The sequence below is a fragment of the Lampris incognitus genome, chromosome 15 (genome assembly GCF_029633865.1).
Source record: "Lampris incognitus isolate fLamInc1 chromosome 15, fLamInc1.hap2, whole genome shotgun sequence".
NCBI lineage: Eukaryota > Metazoa > Chordata > Actinopteri > Lampriformes > Lampridae > Lampris > Lampris incognitus.
This window is the reverse complement of record NC_079225.1, coordinates 45418794-45439100: the sequence shown is the minus strand read 5'-3', so window position 1 is coordinate 45439100 and position 20307 is coordinate 45418794. Positions and strand designations below refer to the sequence as shown.

The window sequence follows — 20307 nt, the reverse complement described above, 5'->3', positions numbered from 1 at the left end:
CGTAGCCACCCTCGCAAAAAAGTAGCTTATTCAAGTGCGCTGTTAGCGTACTTATTTTAAACTAAAAATCAGTGAGTATGCTTTCAGTTGACTTTTTAAGTACTTATCAGAGAAGTACTGAAATAGTACACGTAAACATATTGTAGCAAATTCGGGGGGCAACGACAGGAAGTGCCGCGGCCGGGACGCGAACCCGTGTCGCCCGCACCGCAGGAGACATCGCTAACCGCTAGACTAAAGGGTCAGACCCGCAGGCCAGCGGCCAGCGTGTCTACTTATCCATGCACGTTACACTATACTACTAATACGTTGATATTAGTATACTTAAGTGTACTTGGGAAATATATGTGGGGAACGCAACCGTTCTGAGTATAGTCGTATATGATTGGGTTAGTATCAGGCAAGCCCCCTCCGTTGTAGCCAATCAGAGTGAGGCTCTCTAACACACCGGGGGAGAGGGGGGGAAGGAAGAAGAGAGGCGGTGTGCGAGAGCTTTGCGGCGGCGTGTGGGTCGCTGAACAAAACGAAGTCTCGCGAGAGAAGCAGGCGGACACGTACTGTAGGTGGGGTGGACGTGTTACCGTCTCCCAGAATCCTTTGGGGCGAATCCGTGTTTCCTGGGGTTGCGTCGGAGAAGGTGTCCTGCTTGGAGGCTGCGAGTGACCGCCAGCTAGCATGAACCCCCCCCCCCCCCGCCTAGCGGTGGAGTGTTTGACCTGGTCCTGGACTGAGGACGGAGAAGTCGGTGCGTCGTCGGTGCCGTGAGTTTCAGAGGAACATTTGCCATTGTTGTAGGGCGCATGAGGCACGGAGAGGATTCTGGACAGACGTTAGTAGACATTAGTGTTTAGCGATTGGACTCTCTCCAGCGCTAGTTTAGTACCGCACTGGATTAGCCTATAGCAGTGTTTTTCAACCGGGGTCCGCGGACCCCTAGTGGTCCGTGGTGTAATTGCAAGGGGTCCGTGAAAATAAAATATCTTAAAAAAAAAGATCCTATGACATTTGTAGAAATAGGATTATTTTAATCAAATGTGACTGAGACCTTTATCTACCTAAACTATAAAGGGTAACAGGACTTTTTTCTCTAATTACATCTGTTTCACAAGTGTCATTTATTGTATTTTAATAAGAGATCTCGCTCCCGTTTGCATTGTTAAAAGTTACTGCATAAAAATTCTGTTGTTACATATATCTGAAAGTTACTGAATACATATTCTGTTTTGTTACATATATCTGAAAGTTACTGAATACATATTCTGTTTTGTTACATATATCTGAAAGTTACTGAATACATATTCTGTTTTGTTACATATATCTGAAAGTTACTGCATAAGAATTCTGTTTTGTTAACTATATCCAAGTTACAACTGAAAGCTCTTATTTTTGCCCCAAAGAGTGAATAAATGCTATAATGCAATTTAAAATGCAGTTTCTACTGTTTCTATCAAATTGCAACCCCCCTCCCCCAAGATCAGGTGGAGGGGTCCTCAGGGTAGATCAAAGATACGCAGGGGGTCCAGGACCCCAAAAAGGTTGAGAACCACTGCTCTATAGTACTGTAACCGGTTATTTTCTTGCCCGGTGCGGGATTCGATACGGGGTGTACCGCACCACAAGGCGACGTCACTAACCACTCGGCTAAAGGGTCAGACCCGTTAGCTAGAGGCTAACATGTCTTATTACTAGTTTACAGTACTAACGTTAGTCTACTTGCCAGTGAGCTAGCTAGCTAGCTAGCTAGCTCACTGGCAAGTAGTGGCTCGTTAGTTCTCAATACTGGGACTGCGCGCGTTCGGATGAGCTGTTGGATGCCGAGAAGAGGACTCGGAGTACAGTCGTGTTCTTTTAGTTTTGTGGCGGGAGATTTGCTGCCTGAGTGAAAGTTATTTCAAGAGCCGTGTGAACATTGAACGCGTTGCTTTGCTGTTGGCGCCATCTAACGTCTACAGGGAGTCACGTAGACTACACGCACGTCACGTGGTTTGCCCTGCCGTACAGGCGTCTCCCCAGCGGCTCATCTCGCGTGCCCAGGATTCATCAGACTGGTATTTGTGTCAATTTCGTTATTACTCATTAAACTAGACTGTTTATGTTTGAAAATTAATTGGTTCTGATACTCATTTAGAGTGAGTTTCTCATTTGAGGTTGTGTTGATATTGTGTATACCAAGATATACTGTGTATACAAAGACAGTCAAACTCTGTTTTGGAAGGTTCTCCCATCTCCACAGAGGAATGCTGGAGCTCTGTCAGAGGGACCATCGGGTTCTGGGGTCACCTCCCTGACCAAGGCCCTTCTCCCCCGATTGCTCAGTTTGGCTGGGCGGCCAGCTCCAGGAAGAGTCCTGGTGGATCCAAACTCCTTCCATTTACGAATGATGGAGACCGCTGGGCTCTTCGGGACCTTCAAAGCTGTAGAAATTATTTTGTACCCTTCCCCAGATCTGTGCCTCGATACAATCCTGTCTCGGAGGTCCACAGACAATTCCTTTGACTTCATGGCTTGGTTTCTGCTCTGACATGCACTGTCAACAGTGGGACCTTATATAGACAGGTGTGTGCCTTTCCAAATCATGTCCAATCAATTGAATTTACTATAGGTGGACTCCAATCAAGATGTAGAAACATCTCAAGGATGATCAGTGGAAACAGGATGAACCTGAGCTCAAATTTGAGTGTCATAGCAAAGGGTGTGAATACTTATGTACATGCAATATTTCAGTTTTTTATTTTTAATACATTTGCAAAAATGTCTACACTTTGTCATTATGGGGTATTGTGTGTAGATTGATGAGAGAGAAAAAAGGAATTTAATCCATTTTGGAATAAGGCCGCATAACAAAATGTGGGGAAAGTGAAGGGGTGTGAATACTTTCCGGATGCACTGTAGGTACCGAGGCTAATTGCATTGGGAATGGGGACCCAGATCCCTTCATTAACCTAATCTTTCAAGGTAAATAAGTGCTATTACTACCCCTACAAGGCGTGGCTTATTATGTCCGCCACATATACTTTAACTTTACTTAAGTTTACTTAATAAAATTAACTTCAGGTATACATGTTGGCAATAATCAAAAATCAAGTTGAGACTATTTCTCTGCACTGGAGAACGCTAGCGTGTTTCTAGGACAGAGCGATGAACTCAACGAAGGAAATGATGCGACGTCATAGTGTCATGAGGCGCACGATCATGCGCAGATTACGTGCGGTCAGTCTGACCGCTCATGGTCGTTTTAGGTGGCTCTTATAACTTTTTTGTGCAATTGATCTAAAACTCACTTTAATGCAATGTACGATTGTAGTATCTCAGAGCGTCAGAGAGATAGAGCCCTTAAGATCAATATTTAGAAGGTCTCTCTGTGTGACCTGTTTCCCACCCGGATTAAAAGCAACGAAGAAGAGAGTTCCACTGTCAGTAGGGGCTGAGTCAATCGTGCGTGAGGCAAGAAGAATGACTCGATTCCGAGGAGGAGGACAGTAAATCTGTGTGTTTGGCTTTTTAAGGGGAATTGCCGGAAAGAGTGCACCTGGATTATGTGAGTTACAGAGTGAGGCCATATGAGAGCGCTCCTGTCGGATGTTTTTGTGAAGAACATGGACATGTTGCGGCAGTATGTAATGGAGTCAGAATATGTGGGAGATGTGGGCAGGACAACTGCGATGTGCAAGACTTGTAAAGTTGATAAAGCACAAGCAAAGTGCCAGCGCTGCGAGGGAAATCGTGATATGGGGGGTCAGCACAGTGTCCAACAAGAATGAAGGAAGAGAAAGTGGATAAGATGATAACAGGAAAGGGAATGTCGTGTGCGGAATCTGCTAAAATAGTGGAGAGAAATAACGAGAATTTATGTGGGACAGGACAAGTCGATCAAAAGGCATGCCGAGTTTGGCTTTTGTAAGGACCAGATTACGTTTTCGGCCTTTTTGGGCAATGGCAGTGAACTGTACTGCTGGAGGAGGTCGAAAATCGGGGAGAATCGGCATAATTGTAGATGCAGCAAGGACATTTCTGGGTGCTGTAGCAGTTTCTGGAGAAGGTGCAGCGCTGCAGCAGCAGCAGCAGCAGCAGCTGTTGATGGGCTTTTAATCCCTCTCAGAAACCTGTGAAACAACCAGTTTAACTGAGAAACCACGAGCTCGTTTATTTATTTATTTTTTTCAAAGTAAATAGCCGTTCCGAGCCGCCCTCCATTCCGAGCCGCCCTCCATTCCAGCTGGTGGCGCTAATGCGCCAAAGCGCTGCTTTTAAACCGCCAATATCCCCGAAGAGGAAAGAACGAGACAAAGCCGAAGAAGTCGACGAACGCGGAACACGCGTCACGAAGCCCAGTATGTAGCCACGGCGGTCGTCTTTTTCAAGGCAGTTTTAAACGTTTCCTGACGCGTTCCGTTCGTTTCCAAGTGTCGCCGTTTTGTTGAATGTTTGCTGGAGATGGGAGTCCCGGCATTCTTTCGTTGGCTCAGCCGAAAATATGCGTCAATTATTGTTCATTGTGTTGAGGAGAAGGTAAGCGCTAACATGCTAACGCCGTCCGCTAAAGACGACGCAAAACACGAGCTCCACTAGCTAGCTAACATTAGTTAAAACAAAACCACTGTCGGAATACGGGTTGAATGTGTGGGCTGACTGGTGACCGGTTGTAATCGATGGTTTGTGGAAGCCGCGCTGTCGACACCAGCACGTTTTCCGCACGTTAATAATCGGCCCTTTGTGTTCGGTTTCGTTTGTTGGTAAGTGACGGCCGGGTCACGTGGTATACCAGCCCGCGGGAGTCTTACATTGTTTCTTCCGTTTGCAACAATTGTATCCAGTTTGAATGATTCGAAATAAAGACGAGTTCTCCCCGCCCCTCATCTCGTTCTCTAGCATAGCTTCTCATTATAGGGCCTGAAAGCGGTACAGTTACTCGCCGTGGCCAGAAACGCCAAGAGTTTAAGCTTGTCCTTACAAAACAACAGTATGCCTCATGATTTGTTCTCCCTTCTTGAAATGTTTTCTTTCCCAGTTGCTTCCTCTTGGCTTAGCCTTCTCGTAGACCTGATCCCCATGACTTCCGTCTCTTCCTTTCTCTGTGTACAGTCTGCTTGCCATGGCCCATGACCCCCCCCTCCAAACACACACACACTGATTACACTTGGGTTTTGTTCCTCAGTTTCAACCACTGCACATCTCATCTCAGCATTTGCCACATATCCCCAATGTCTGCTCTGAATGGGTTTGGGGTGGGGGGGACTCCGTACTGGGTAACTGATGCGTTCCAGGAAAACATTATCAGGGAGGAGTTCTGTTTCAAAATGCAACATAACTGACCTTTCTCCGTCATCCATCCTGAACATTCTGACTGTCAACAACTCTGTTACATTCTTTAAATCTCCTTGCATCGACCACATATGATACTTAATCAACAACGCCCTTTACTGGACCTCTTGTGTTAAGTGGGAAACATGACACTTGGTGACCGTCTCTCATATCTCCAATGCCTTCCTCAGTTGTATCTGTGACACACATCCAACAATGATCAATCCACTTCTTTTAACATCAACTAAGTTGACATCACCAAGTTTGTCCTTAACCCAGCTTGTGACGTCATGTTTGTTCAACAGAACTCCAAATCTGACCTTGCTCTATGTCAATTTTATTCCAACCAATTGGATTTCTCTTTCATTCTCACTGTCATCACTACAACTTGAAATTGTTCTTTTTCCTTCCTAATTTCTATCCACTGCTTCTTTAAAACTCATCCACCTCTATCTTTATCCATCCATCCATCTCGGCATTTTGTTTCATTTCATATATGCAAGTGCATGAAGAAAAATGACAAGTGGAGTGTCCCTGATTCCTTCTGATCATGCTCTCCCAACCACTCCGAGGTGGAGTTCACATAGTTGTAAACAAATCAATGTGGGCTGACATTGGGCTGAATGTGATAAAACAAGTTTATTTACTTTGCACTTTAATAAAAACATTTTATAGTGCTTTACAGACCATAGATTAAATAAAGCTGTGCAGTAAAAGGATAGGAAATAGAAGCAGTAAAAGAGAAGATGATAAAGAACAATCAATAAAGAAAAATGTATAGTGTGCTAATTTTTCCATTTTATTCCCACAGTCCAAGGAATGCAATGGAGTACGCATTCCTGTTGATACCAGCAAGCCAAATCCCAATGAAACAGAATTTGACAACTTGTACCTGGACATGAATGGGATCATTCATCCATGTACACACCCAGAGGACAAGTTAGTACTGCTGATTTTTCTGTTTTGAACATGTTAAAGGAACATTTTTTTAAATTTTTTATACAGCGTCTCACTTTTGTAAATTTTTTTCAATTTTGTATGTTGGTTATGATAACCATCTTATTCACCAACTTTACTGTGGAGATTATGGATACAGGGCAAATGCTGGACTCAAGCTTTACAGCAGTGTCTTACAGGGTAATTGAAACATGAGACATGTCTCAAGTCCAATTTAACATGACTATTCAAACCACATATTTTGTATTTTATAATTTTATATATATTTTATTTTATATATTGGATATGTGTGGAGGAGAGATGCTGGGTATATTGGGAGAAGGATGCTGAATATGGAGCTGCCAGGGAAGAATAAAAGAGGAAGGCCAAAGAGGGGGTTTATGGATGTGGTGAGGGAGGATGTGCAGGTGGCTGGTGTGACAGAGGAAGATGCAGAGGACAGGAAGAGATGGAAATGGATGATCCGCTGTGGCGACCCCTAACGGGAGCAGCCGAAAGAAGTAGTAGTAGATTCAAGCCATATAATGGCGGTGAAAAAAAGTACAAATTAAAGTTATTACTTATAATTTCCACTATTATCAATGGTTGCTTGTACTGCTGATTACTTCCTGGTTCAACTTTCTGGAATGAGCAGCCTATACTTACCGTGGGTAGTAGTAAGCATCCATAATCCACCCGGCCAACACAATAGAGAATCAACCAATCAATCAATCAATCAGATTATATTTGTATAGCACTTTTCATACAAACAAATGTAACACGAAGTGCTTCACACAATAAAACAATGAAATCAATAAAATCCCCCCCCTACAAAAAATAAATAAAAGTACAGGCAAGTTTTATAAAAGTACAAACAAGTTTAAAACTGAGTTAGAATAAATAAAAGTGCCATAAACACTGATTAATTAAAAGTAACAACAGAGCAGAATATATATTAAAAAAAAGCAAAATATATAAAACGCTCACACACACACACTGTGAATTTAACTGTAGGCTGTTTTAAAGAGTAAGGTTTTTAACCTGTTTTTAAATGTGTCCAGCGTGGGGGCCTCTCTCAGGTCCTCAGGCAGGGCGTTCCATCTACTTGGGGCATAAATAGAAAATGCAGCTTCGCCTGCTTTAGACCTAGCACGAGGGATGGTTAAAAGACCACTGCCATTGGACCTGAGAGTTCTTGCTGGTTTATAGGGAATTAACATATCTTTTATATAGCGTGGTGCAAGGCCGTTTAGCGCTTTGTGTACAATTAAAATAATTTTAAAATCAATTCTAGTTTTATGAGGGAGCCAATGCAGAGATCTAAGAACAGGTGTAATGTGTTCATACTTTTTAGTTCTGGTGAGAACACGTGCTGCCGCATTTTGAATTAATTGTAGTTGGCGCACAACTGATTTTGGGAGGCCGGTGAATAGTCCATTGCAGTAGTCCAGTCTACTTGTTATAAATGCATGGATTAATTTCTCACAGTCTGATATTGATAGAAAGCCCCTTAGTTTTGAAATGTTTTTAAGATGGTAGAAGGCTTATCTTGTGAGATGATTGATGTGGCTCTTAAAATTTAGATCACTGTCTATAATTACACCAAGATTTCTAGCTTCACCTTTGCACTCCAGAGGCAGAGAGCTGAGATGAGCTGCAATTCTCTGTCTCTGAGTCTTTGCACCAAAAATAAGTATTTCTGTCTTGTCTTTGTTCAGTTGTAAAAAGTTAGCTGACATCCATAAATTAATATCGTCAATACACTGAATTAGGGAACGTATGGTAACTAGGTCATCAGAAGATAGGGATATGTACAGTTGTGAGTCATCTGCATAATTATCATAATTTGTGTTTCTGTATAACGTGCAAGTGGGAGCATATAGAGATTGAATAGTAGTGGTCCAAGAATCGAACCTTGGGGTAGCCCACACATTATACCCACTTTGTCCGAGGAAAAGTAGACACAAAGAACTGCCTGTCCTGAAGGTATGTTCTAAACCAGTTGAGAACCGGGCCAGAAAGGCCAACCCATTTTTCTAATCTCTCTAGCAAAATATGATCAACAGTGTCGAAAGCAGCACTGAGATCCAGGAGCACAAAAACAGACAATTTATTAGAATCTGTGTTCATATGCAGATCGTTCACAACTTTGAGAAGTGCTGTTTCTGTGCTATGATGAGATCAAAAACCTGATTGATAAATGCCTAGAAGGTTGTTAGATATTAAATAGTTATTAACTTGAGAATAAACTTATTTCAAGGATTTTGCTGAGGAATGGTAAGTTGGAGATGGGCCTGTAGTTGGCAATAACTGTCGCATCAAGATTACTCTTCTTCAGAAGTGGCTTAACGACAGCTGTCTTAAGTGCTGCAGGAAATATACCTGCCTGAAGAGAGTAGTTGATAATTTCTAAAACGTCATGTGCTAAGCAATTAAAAATATTTTTTTACAAATTTGGTAGGGAGAGGATCAAAGCAGCAGGTGGACGACCTGAGCTGCCTAACAATATTGTCAAAGTGAGACATGGCGCCAGTGATATTTCTGGAGAACTGGAGGGTAGGTTCATTACTGGATCTTGAGGCACTAATGTTCTGTCTAACGGCAATAATTCTGTTATTGAAGAATGTAGCGAATTGCTCACATTTTACAGTGGACAGCGTCTCTGACGGGTTTGGAGATGGTGGATTGATAAGTCGGTCAATAGTAGAGAAAAGCACTTTACTATTGTTAATATTTTCATGAATGATTTTAGAGAAAAAAGACTGTCTGGTCTGTTTAATTTCTTTGCTGTACTTGTTCAGTCTATCCTTGTAAATTTCATGGTGAACCTGAAGTTTAGTTTTTCTCCACTGTCCTTCTGCCTGGTGACAGTCTCTCTTAAGCTGCCTAACAACCACTCCATTTCTCCAGGGGGCTTTTTGTTTTTCTTTGTTTTTAGTTTTAACAGGTGCAATGTTGTCAAAGATATTTCGTATTTTTGAGTTGAAGTCGTTCACAGGATCCTCAGTTTGTGATGACATGAACGGCGACAACTCATTTACGGTTTTCTGAAAGTTTTCAATTGTATTATTATCAATGAAGCGTTTTTTGAGCATTCGAGTGCTCTTCTGTTGTACAGGAAGAGCTGACACATCAAAAAATATACAACAGTGATCAGAGATAGCAACATCCATCACACAGGGTACCGTAATATTAAGTCCTTTTGATATGACTAAGTCTAGAGTATACCCCTTATTGTGGGTGGGTCCAGAAACATGCTGAGTGAGAGCAAATGCCTCCAGTAAGCTAATTAGGTTTCTAGCATCGTTTGATTGTCAACATGAACATTAAAATCACCCAGGATGATAAAATAATCAGAATCAGTGGAAACCACAGACAGTAGCTCCGAAAATTCATCAAGAAAGCCATGTTTAGATTTTGGTGGCCGATAGACAGTAATTATTAAAGTCATAGCAGTACAATGTATAGTAAGAGCAAGGTGTTCAAAAGACGTGAATTTCCCGAGGGGGATTTCCTTGCAGCTATAGGGATCAGAGAAGACAGCAGCTATTCCACCGCCTCTCTTATCAGATCTGGTGGTATGGATGAATTTGAAGCCAGGAGGCGCAGTCTCAATAAGCACCACTGCACCATTTCTATCCAGCCAGGTCTCGGTCAGTAGGGTGAAGTCCAGGTTATACGTACTTATAAGATCATTAACTAAAAATGACTTATTAGTTAGCAACCTGACGTTTAATAAAGCCATTTTTATTGTCAGATTTTCATGGCTTTGTGGGGGCTGATAACAAGTCCGAACTAGCAACAAATTGTTTAGCTCCCCGTGTGTTACAGGGAGATTACGGGGTCTGTGTCTATGGTTTATGGTGTGTCTATGGTGACAGTCACTGGTATGATGGATGGAACTCACCGAAGGACCTGAATAAGTATAGTTTACAACGGAACCAGAATTGAAACCACTCTGCTCCTGTGGACGTCAATTAGTGATGGAACTGTCGGCACCTGTGTGTGGGCACCAAACGTTATTGTCAATAGCACAAACACGAGAGTTGGAGACAATGGAATAAAACACGTTTGCAGCCAGCATTCGTGAGCCTGCTGGATCTGGATGGAGTCCATCATGTTTAAAAATAGAAGAGCACTCTCAGAACAGAGAAGTCATAGGTAATGGACAATCATGGACACAGTCTGAGACACTAGGGGGGTTTGTTGTTTAAAGGGCAGGTTTAAGACTTGTGTTCAGTTTTCCCACAAGATGCCATTGTAAAGCTGAGTCCAGCGGTGGTTCATGTGTCACAGATCTCCAAAATGAAGCTGGTGAGTAAAATGATACCGTAAAAATTATGCACAATCATGAAACCTACAAAAATAAGACCCAGGTTGTAAAACAACAGAGTTTTCCTTTAAAGTGCAAGCTTTAACGGATTTTGTTTTCAATACTGGGTCATTTTCTGATCAGTTTTAAGGCTTAGATGTCAGGTTGCCAGTGATATGAAGGTTATGAGTTAAGCCTGTATTTGCTGGTGAAAATCCTGGCTATGTCACAAACAATATTGGCCCTTTTCCACTGCATGGTACTGGCTCGACTCAGTTCGACTCTACTCGCTTTTGGTACCAGGTTCTTTTCTGGAGTTTGTTTTCCACTGCAGATATTACCCCTGTTTTTACTGACATTTTGTGTTTCTCCACTGTGTTTTAAGAAAACCACCGTTGTGCCTGTACCTAAGAAAACACCCATCTCTTGCCTTAATTATTACCGGCCTGTTCCTTTGACTTCTGTTATTATGAAGTGTCTGGAAAGATTGGTTATATCATATATTAAATGTGACATCCCTGTGCCCTTGACCCTTTAGAGTTTGCCTGCTGTTCCAACAGATCTTTAGATGACGCTATCTCAGTTGCTTGGCATACTGCTTTAGTACATCTAGAAAGAAAAATACCTCTGTCAGAATGTTGTGTATTGATTACAGCTCTGCTTTTAATACAATTGTACCATCCGAGCTGGTGCTGAAACTCAGAGGTCTTGGTCCGGGTAACCTGGTAGGCAGGCCCCGGACTGAGAATAGGTGAAACATACTCATCCACATTAGTTCTTAGGACTGGCGCACCTCAGGGATGCTGTCTCAGTCCCCTATTGTACAGTCTGTTTACACTTGACTGTGTTGCCAATTATGACAACATCAGCATCATTTAATTTGCAGATGACACCACAGTGGATTGGACTAATAAGCGACAGTGATGAGAGGGCCTATAGGAGGGAAGTGGAAGCTTTAACCATGTGGTGCCATGAAAACAACCTGTCTGTAAATGTCAGTAAGACAAAAGAAATCATTGTTGACTTTAAAAAGGTCAGAGGAATTCACCTTCCTTTTCCGTCAACGGCTCATCTGTTGGAAGTTGTGGACAGTTTTAGATTTCTTGGTTTACACATCACAGACACCCTCACATGGTCTCTCCATACCTACTGCATCCTGAAGAAGGCACAGCAGAGACTGTATTTTCTGAGGTGTCTCAAGAGTTTTGGTATGAATACCAAAACTCTTATGAACTTTTATCTCCGTAGCATGGAGAGTGTGTTGATGGGCTGTATCACAGTGTGGTTTGACAACCTGGCTGCTCAGTTCAATTCCGTTCAATTTACTGTCATTAACAACAATGTGTAGGCACATATTAAAAATGAAATAAGGGCTGCAGCTTCGCCAAACAGTGCAAGACAAACACAGCAAACACAGTAGAAGATATACACAGACGAAGACCAAAAGCTAGAAATAAGTTCAAAAAGAGCATGAGTACAAAGTATTTAAAGATATCCACAGACATTCAGTGGGTAGCCAGGTCCAGGTGGGCGACAGCTTGGGGAAAGACGATGTTTTTGAGCCTGGTAGTGCGGGCTCTGAGGCTCCTGTAGCACCCCCCCCAGGACTGTAGACTGCTGCAAAGGACTGTAGAGAAAGCAGCAAAAATCCCTGGCATGGAACTACCTACCACAACTTCATAACATCTACACCGCTTTCAGCAAAAGTGAAGACCAAAACATCATTAAGGACATCAGCCACCCCGCTCATGTTCTGTTCTCGCTCCTTCCATCTAAAAAACACTGCCGGAGCATCACATTACACATCACCCGTCTCAGTAGTAGTTTCTTTCCACAGACAGTCAGGCTGCTGAACAGCTGACGCACCCATATGCGTTGTATTATCATGTACTGTATATTGTGTATATAATGTATGAATTCATTGTGTACAGTGTCTGTGTAGGTCTATAGTGTTGTCTTTTTTCTTCTTTTGTTTTGGGGGGGGGGATGATGTGTCGTTGTGTCCTTTGTGTTAAGACAGAGAGCCAGAGCACAAGAATTTCAATGTATTTTAATACACATGACAATAAAGTTGAGCTTGAACTCGGTGTAGCTGGTCATCATGGCCATGACCAATCTGCGGTGTTTTCCCATCACCTTTTAGTATCTGTGCAGCTCGCTTGAAACCTTGACAGAAGTGGTAACGATAAAGTACCAGGTACTATCCCAAACTTTTGCCCAATGGAAAACCAGAAAAAAAGCAAGTAGATTCAAGTCGGTACCGTGCAGTGGAAAAGGGCCGAATGTGAACACTGTGTATATCTTCCCCACACCCTTAGCATTTACCTTTTACCCACAGACCTGCACCCAAAAATGAAGACGAGATGATGGTTGCCATTTTTGAGTACATCGATCGCCTGTTCAATATCGTTCGGCCAAGGAGGGTCCTCTACATGGCCATCGATGGAGTCGTAAGCGATGAGTTTTTTTTTCTCAAGGAAAACAAATCGAACTAATCAATTACAGTTGAAAGACTGATATTGTTTACATTTTAACATCCCCAAATCCCACTTACTCACATCCTGCTCCCCTCTATCTACTCCTACCCCTTCCCGCAAGCCCCTTCTTGGAACAGAATTAAACCACATTACAACAGGTTAAATATAAACATGAAAAAGGAAACAAAAAAATAAATAAATTCGATTAAAAAATTCAAAATAAATAAAATAAAATAAAGAAGCGAGTAAGTAAATAAGAGAATAACTACTGTACTTGCATCTGAGCCATTTTAATGGCCTTTTTGGGTTTTATGAGTTTGGGTAACTGCTGGCTGTGCATGTGGTGGGCAAGCCGCAAGGTACTCACTCACCCCAGGCCGGCCCAAGCCCGATTTCTATGGCGCCACCTCGCCAGGAGGGAGGCAGTCAGCATATTCAATCAATGGCTTCCGGTGGGAGTAAAACCTATCAGGGGAGCCCTTCAGTGTGAACTTTATTTTTTCCAGTTTAAGTAGAAACAAAATGTCGCGTAGCCACGCTTTAATAGAGGGTGGCTGAGAGGATTTCCAAAGGATGAGGAATTTTCTACGGGCGATTAAAGAGGCAAAGGCAATAACATTACATTGGATAGCCGTTGTAGTGATTTCATCTGGGGGTCTACCAAAGATTACTATGGTAAGCAATGAGTTTTATGTAAAAGTGCAGTGCAGTCCAAAAACACCAGGTGAAAACACACCACCAACCAACACATTAAAGGCAGTGAACTAATTAAATAATAGATAAAAAGAAAAAGGAAGATAATAGAGAAGTTTTGAACAGTATGATTCTGAGACTGCGGCCCCTGGGCGGCACGGTGGTGCAGTGGTTAGTGCAGTGTCCTCACAGCAAGAAGTTTCTGGGTTCGAGCCCCAGGGTAGTCCAACCTTGGGGGTCGTCCCGGGTCGTCCTCTGTGTGGAGTTTGAATGTTCTCCCCGTGTTTGCGTGGGTTTCCTCCGGGGGCTCTGGTTTCCTCCCACAGTCCAAAGACATGTAGGTCAGGTGAATCAGCCATACTACATTGTCCCTAGGTGTGAATGTGTGTGTGTGTGTGTGTCTGTGTGTGGGGGCCCTGTGTGATGGCCTGGCGGCCTGTCCAGGGTGTCTCCCCACCTGCCACCCAATGACTGCTGGGATAGGCTCCAGCATCCCCGCGACCCTGAGAGCAGGATAAGCAGTTTGGATAACGGATGGATGGAGGAATTCTGAGACTGGGTTTTATTGATCCCAGGTTGTGTGCATGGGTCAAACTCCACTGTAGTGAACAAGGTTTCATAGTAAACGTTCAGTCATATTTAAAGTGTATGAACAGTCCGGTATATTTTACGTGGGTGTTATGTTATCGCTGAGTCATAGACTACTAGTCTTGAGACTGTAATGATCCAGGGAGACAGAATCTAACCTTTGATGTGTCAACTGGAAACACAATCCATATATACAGTTGGTAGTTAAAAAAAAAACTAGTTGTGTTTTAAGTGTCTCTGATGTCTAGAAAGATGACTGGAGCATCACAGCTCTTTTTCACCAGCCGCCCACAGCCAATGGTACACCCAAACCTACACTAGTCCCTTTCATTATTTCACCAGACCAAAAGGTCATTTTAATGTGTGTGTGGGTGTGGGTGTGGGGGGCTTTCTGCAAGAATTGTTTACCTGTATTTAGCAAAATATTATTAAGCCATTGGTTAGTGTCCATTTCCCTCCTTGCTCATATCCTGGCTATCTGGAGTATCAAGGACAAGCTTACTCTCTGCGTCTGTGTTCCCAAATCACAGACATTCCTGGACAAGTATAAACTAAAAATGTGACTGTTGTAGGCCTGTATGACCATATATTTAATGGTAACATATACATATTACCATTTTTATTAAATCTTTTGTTACACACTGAACAATACATCAAGTAACTCCTGGTACTGTGAAAACATTTGTTCTGGCAGCAAAATAAATTGGGATTGTGATGAAGACTGGGAGCTCAGAATGAAGAAGATAGTGTTTAAACGGGCCAGTTCCTAGCTGGCAGCGCCGCATCCAAGCTTGAACATCTTGGTCTGTCACAGTTCCGTCATCAGTATTCTTGTGTTGTGTATGTTTGGAGAACTTAGATGATGCAAAGGCACCATAACTAGACACTTGGTTGTAATGACACTGTTAACCCATGACTAGGCTCCACGTGCCAAAATGAACCAGCAGCGCTCCAGGAGGTTCCGTGCCTCTAAGGAAGGAGTGGAGCTGGCAGAGGAGAAAGAGAAGATGAGAGAGGAGATCTTTAAGAGAGGTATCATGTGTTCAATTTTTCAGTTACACATTGTGCACCGGTGGTATTTCTTTGTGTTGACGTTTGATTTCAAGATCAAATTACAAAAAAAAAAAAAACAGATTTTGGAAATAACGCAGCTCAGTGAAGTCTGCACATGCTCAGTATGTCCTAAAATCTTTCCCCCTCATCTTCTGTAGGAGGTTATCTGCCACCTGATGAGATCAAAGAGAGGTTTGACAGCAACTGTATCACTCCGGTAAGTAGGACTACATTCACCAGTACACAGGATGGCGGGATTACATCAAGGATCGGCTCTGAGCTCTTCCTTGTTTGCAGTGGTGATGGACAGGTAGATGGACGAGATCAGGCAGGAGTCTCCGTGGACTATCATGTTTGTGGATGACATTGTGATCTGTAGTGAGAGTAGAGTGCAGGTTGAGGAGAGCCTGGAGAGGTGGAGGTATGCACTGGAGAGAAGAGGAATGAAAGTCAGTAGCAGCAAGACCGAATATCATGCGTGAACGAGAGGGAGGACAGTGGAATGGTGAGGATGCAAGGAGTAGAGGTGAAGAAGGCGTATGAGTTTAAATACTTGGGGTCGACTGTCCAAAGTAACGGGGAGTGTGGAAGAGAGATGAAGAAGAGAGTGCAGGCAGGGTGGAGTGGGTGGAGAAGAGTGTCAGGAGTGATGTGTGACAGAAGGGTACCAGCAAGAGTTAAAGGGAAGGTTTACAAGATGGTAGTGAGACCAGCTATGTTATATGGTTTGGAGACAGTGGCACTGATGAAAAGACAGGAGGTGGAGCTGGAGGTGGCAGAGTTGAAGATGATACGATTTTCATTGGGAGTGATGAAGAAGGACAGGATTAGGGATGATTATATTAGAGGGACAGCTCAGGTTGGACGGTTTGGAGATGAAGCAAGAGAGGCAAGATGGAGATGGTTTGGACATGTGTGGAGGAGAGATGCTGGGTATATTGGGAGAAGGATGCTGATTATGGAGCTGCCAGGGAAGAGGAGAAGAGGAAGGCCAAAGAGGAGGTTTATGGATGTGGTGAGGGAAGACATGCAGGTGGCTGGTGTGACAGAGGAAGATGCAGAAGACAGGAAGAGATAGAAACGGAAGATCCGCTGTGGCGCCCCCTAATGGGAGCAGCTGAAAGTAGTTGTAGTAGGATATGATGTCATGCTACACAGTGACAATTCACAATGAAGACTAATTTGTACAACCAACTAATGTATTAGTCCTTGTCCTGACCCAGTGGATAAACCTGTCAGTGGTTTCCGTAGCATACATGTGAGACTGTGATGTCAAGAATCCTGTTGCCATGTCAAAGGCAGCATCACTGACTACTGTAATTTAACTTTAAACTTTATTAGAACAAGCTGCTATTCAAATACTTAATTCACAGCCTTGAATATTCTTCTCTGAACATTGATATGACTGAATATGAATCCAGAGAGTACAGTCTCTAAATGTCTAGACAGGATTTCTCTGTGAAGCCTCTAATTGGTCTTTATTTTGTGTCCAGGGGACAGAGTTTATGGACAACCTTGCATATTGTCTTCGATACTACATTGCAGACAGACTCAGCAGTGACCCAGGATGGAGGAACATAACAGTAGGTGCCGCTTACCCAGTTTAAACAACACAAACAGGACGCTTTTATTGTTATTAACGTTCCAGGTTGTCTTTTCCTCCAGTGTCATTGAACGCCAGTCAGGTCGGCGTTTGCTGGCAAGACACAGGAGCAGTGGAGTATTAAAATATGGGCACTATGTCATCCTCAGGGGTAGATGTAGCATTAAATGGTCAATTCTACAGTCAGTCCTACTTTGTTTATAGTGCACACTTCTTGGGTACAACTTCAATGCAGTACTTAAATGAGAGCAGTAATGAAGAGGAGTATTTACCTATACTAAAGAAAGAACAGTGGGTGAATTGCACATGCATGTGACCATGCACGAACCCTGGTAAGCACATGTATGTTTGTGTGTATGTCAGCTTTAGGATGCGGGATTATGGACCCCGGCTGGGATAAGTCAACACAGGTTAACCTGCACCATAGATAGTTTGTATCTACTATGTGTCTTTAAAAAGGCCTTAGATAAGTTAACTACGTTCTGTTAATGTAATTGCATATTTGTCTGTTTGTATCCAGGTCTTCCTGTCTGATGCCAGCGTTCCTGGAGAGGGTGAACACAAGATAATGGACTTCATCAGGAGACAGAGAGGTATGACTGTCTCACACGTAACATGTGGAATTCCAAAATAAAAGCTTGTATTATTGCTCCAGAGCTGATGTCTGGCATCCAGGTGAAATGAATAAACACACACACAAGCTTGTTTGTCATCATCATTGATGGTGGAAAAGTATTGGTGTCGCTGTCCAGCTAGGCAGTAACACTTTATGATAAACCTTTATGGCTTTACCTTATGCAACATGCACGTTAATTCTGATCCAGGATTACTATGCATGATAATAAAGGCTAGGTTTACTAATGTTGAACTGAGGCCTTGTTTAAATCACAAGAGTTGTGTATTGTTGTCGTTACTTGATCAAATTGGTGTCTGTATCTAGCAGGGCCAATGACCAGCGTCTCAGTTTTATCTGAATTTAAAAGCAGAACATTTAGTGACATCCAATTTTTCACAGCAGTCAAGCAGGTCTCTTAATTAGTCATTTGTGTTTGAGCATCAGCCCTCATGGGCACATACAGCTGAGTATCATCAGCATAGCAATGGAAATGTATTCCATGACTGTGAATAACTTTGCCAAGAGGTGAAATATAAAGAGAGAAAAGTAGAGCTTCATTTAAGGGAAGGAAAACATTTGGTTTCAGCCATGTTTCACATAACCGAATCATATCAAAACTACGTTTAAGAATCAGGTAATTTATTAGTAAGGCCTGGTAGACAGTGATCTGATATTCATGAAACCAGATTTGAGCATCCTGTGGAAGCAGTCAGCACTAGGCAGAACTGCAGAGCCACCAATAGGTGAAATATCAATTGGAATTAGACACCTTGTATTATAAGTTGACAATGTTGATGACCAGCACTTCGGATGATGTGTGGTCACACTTTTGATAACATTAAATGTTTGGTTCTGTAGATTATTAGGTACTTCGTTGCACATTTCACCCCCTCCAGTGGTAGATGATTGTGATTCACACATTTAGGAGAGGAGAGCATGGGCGCAATACAACAGGGTAGGGAGATGGTCTCAGCGTTATAGACTAAACTGTCAATCTGATAATCTATACTATGAGAAATTCCTTGACTAACCATATTAATTAATAATCATTCAACTTCTTTCAAAATTATACAGACAAAACTTCCCTGACTGCGCTTGTATTGAGAAACTAACCCATTTGCTGACTCTTCTTATTGGGCTTCAACACAGTGACATAGGTCAGTCTTTGAGCCTTCACAAGCCACGATATAGCTCCTTTTCTGGGTGACCATAGTTTGTGAGTGTGGTTGCGGAACACATTTGCCAGATTCCTTGATAACCAAGTTGAGTCAAAAAAACAGGATTAAGCCTCCAGTGAGGAACAATAACTGGGGTTCGCTGTAGTGTGGTCTTTGTGGCACTAAAATGTCTTCTATGTGAAATCGTATTTGTGGTCTGCTCCTTTTGCTTAAAGATATTATCGATTGTATTGTTGAGTTGGGCCGACAGACGTATACGTTGGGAATTGGCGATGGGCTAAATATATTGCCAGTGGATTTTTTGACTGACATAAGTCTGGGCGGCACGGTGGTGCAGTGGTTAGCGCGGTTGCCTCACAGCAAGAAGGTCCTGGGTTCGAGCCCCAGGGTAGTCCAACCTTGGGGGTCGTCTCGGGTCGTCCTCTGTGTGGAGTTTGCATGTTCTCCCCGTGTCTGCGTGGGTTTCCTCCGAGGGCTCCGGTTTCCTCCCACAGTCCAAAGACATGTAGGTCAGGTGCATCGGCCGTACTGAATTGTCCCTAGGTATGAATGTGTGTGTGTGGGCCCTGTGTGATGGCCTGGCGGCCTGTCCAGGGTGTCTCCCCGCCTGCTGCCCAGTGATTGCTGGGATAGGCTCCAGCATCCCCGCGACCCTGAGAGCAGGATAAGCAGTTCGGATAAGGATGGATGGATGGATGGATGACTTAAGTCCTTTATTTTAGTTATTTAAATTTTGCCTGTTTGAGCACTGTAGGTGTCAAGCATGAGTCAAACAAGTACATGTGCCAAACCCCATTATGTTGTTTGGTATGTAGGGAAGCAAAGGTTCTCTATGTGTAACTTTAACTTGGTAAATGTTCTTATTTTCTATATTGCTGGAATGTTCTCGAGTGAAAACGGTGATTGCTAGGCTGATATTGGTTTAAAATGTGGGTGTTGTTGGAACACCAGTCAGACTCATCGCCTTCTTCGTGTCCACCACCAGTGACTCCCTGCTGTGACTTGTTTCCACAGCTCAGCCAAACCATGACCCCAACACACACCACTGCCTGTGTGGAGCAGACGGTAAGCCTCTCACCACTGTCACACACTCACCCAGGGGCGTAACGCTCGGTGTGGGCGGACATGTCTGTCTGTTGCTCCACTCTTCCATCACCGGAGCAGATCTGAAAGCTGTTTTCATCATAAACTATCCTTCGTTTGACATTTATTCTTGTCAGACTTTCAGAAGTTGTGAAATTCAAACGGTGTAAATTGGGCAGTATTCAAATTTCACACCAAAGTAGAAGGTGAGTCCAGGCAAAAAAACTACGTACTTTAAAAGCCAGTACAAAATTTATGAATGAAAAAAATGTAAGTGATTTTAAAAATCAACACTTATTTCACAATGACTATGTTTACATGCACACTAATATTCCACTGTTATTCTGAGTATGACAATATTCTGGATTTGGTACGGGTCTTGTAGACAGCATTCCCGTTTGGATATTCCAGATTAGCCCTTGTTCCAAAAGTAGCGTTTTGTGATTAAGAGGTGGGATATGCCGATA

The 20307-nt window shown here is 42.9% G+C and overlaps 1 protein-coding gene across 1 annotated transcript in view; it reads left to right on the top strand.

Moving 5' to 3' along the window:
• The first annotated feature begins 4309 nt into the window (after positions 1-4309).
• xrn2 (5'-3' exoribonuclease 2) overlaps positions 4310-20307 on the top strand; it is an 82763-nt gene continuing 66765 nt past the window's right edge. Inside the window, exons 1-8 of the mRNA XM_056294337.1 lie at positions 4310-4509; positions 6113-6240; positions 12888-12999; positions 15228-15339; positions 15519-15577; positions 16854-16943; positions 17484-17556; positions 19772-19822. Coding sequence (XP_056150312.1) covers positions 4435-4509; positions 6113-6240; positions 12888-12999; positions 15228-15339; positions 15519-15577; positions 16854-16943; positions 17484-17556; positions 19772-19822 — 700 coding nt within the window. The 5' untranslated portion in view covers positions 4310-4434. The remainder of the gene's footprint in view (positions 4510-6112; positions 6241-12887; positions 13000-15227; positions 15340-15518; positions 15578-16853; positions 16944-17483; positions 17557-19771; positions 19823-20307) is intronic.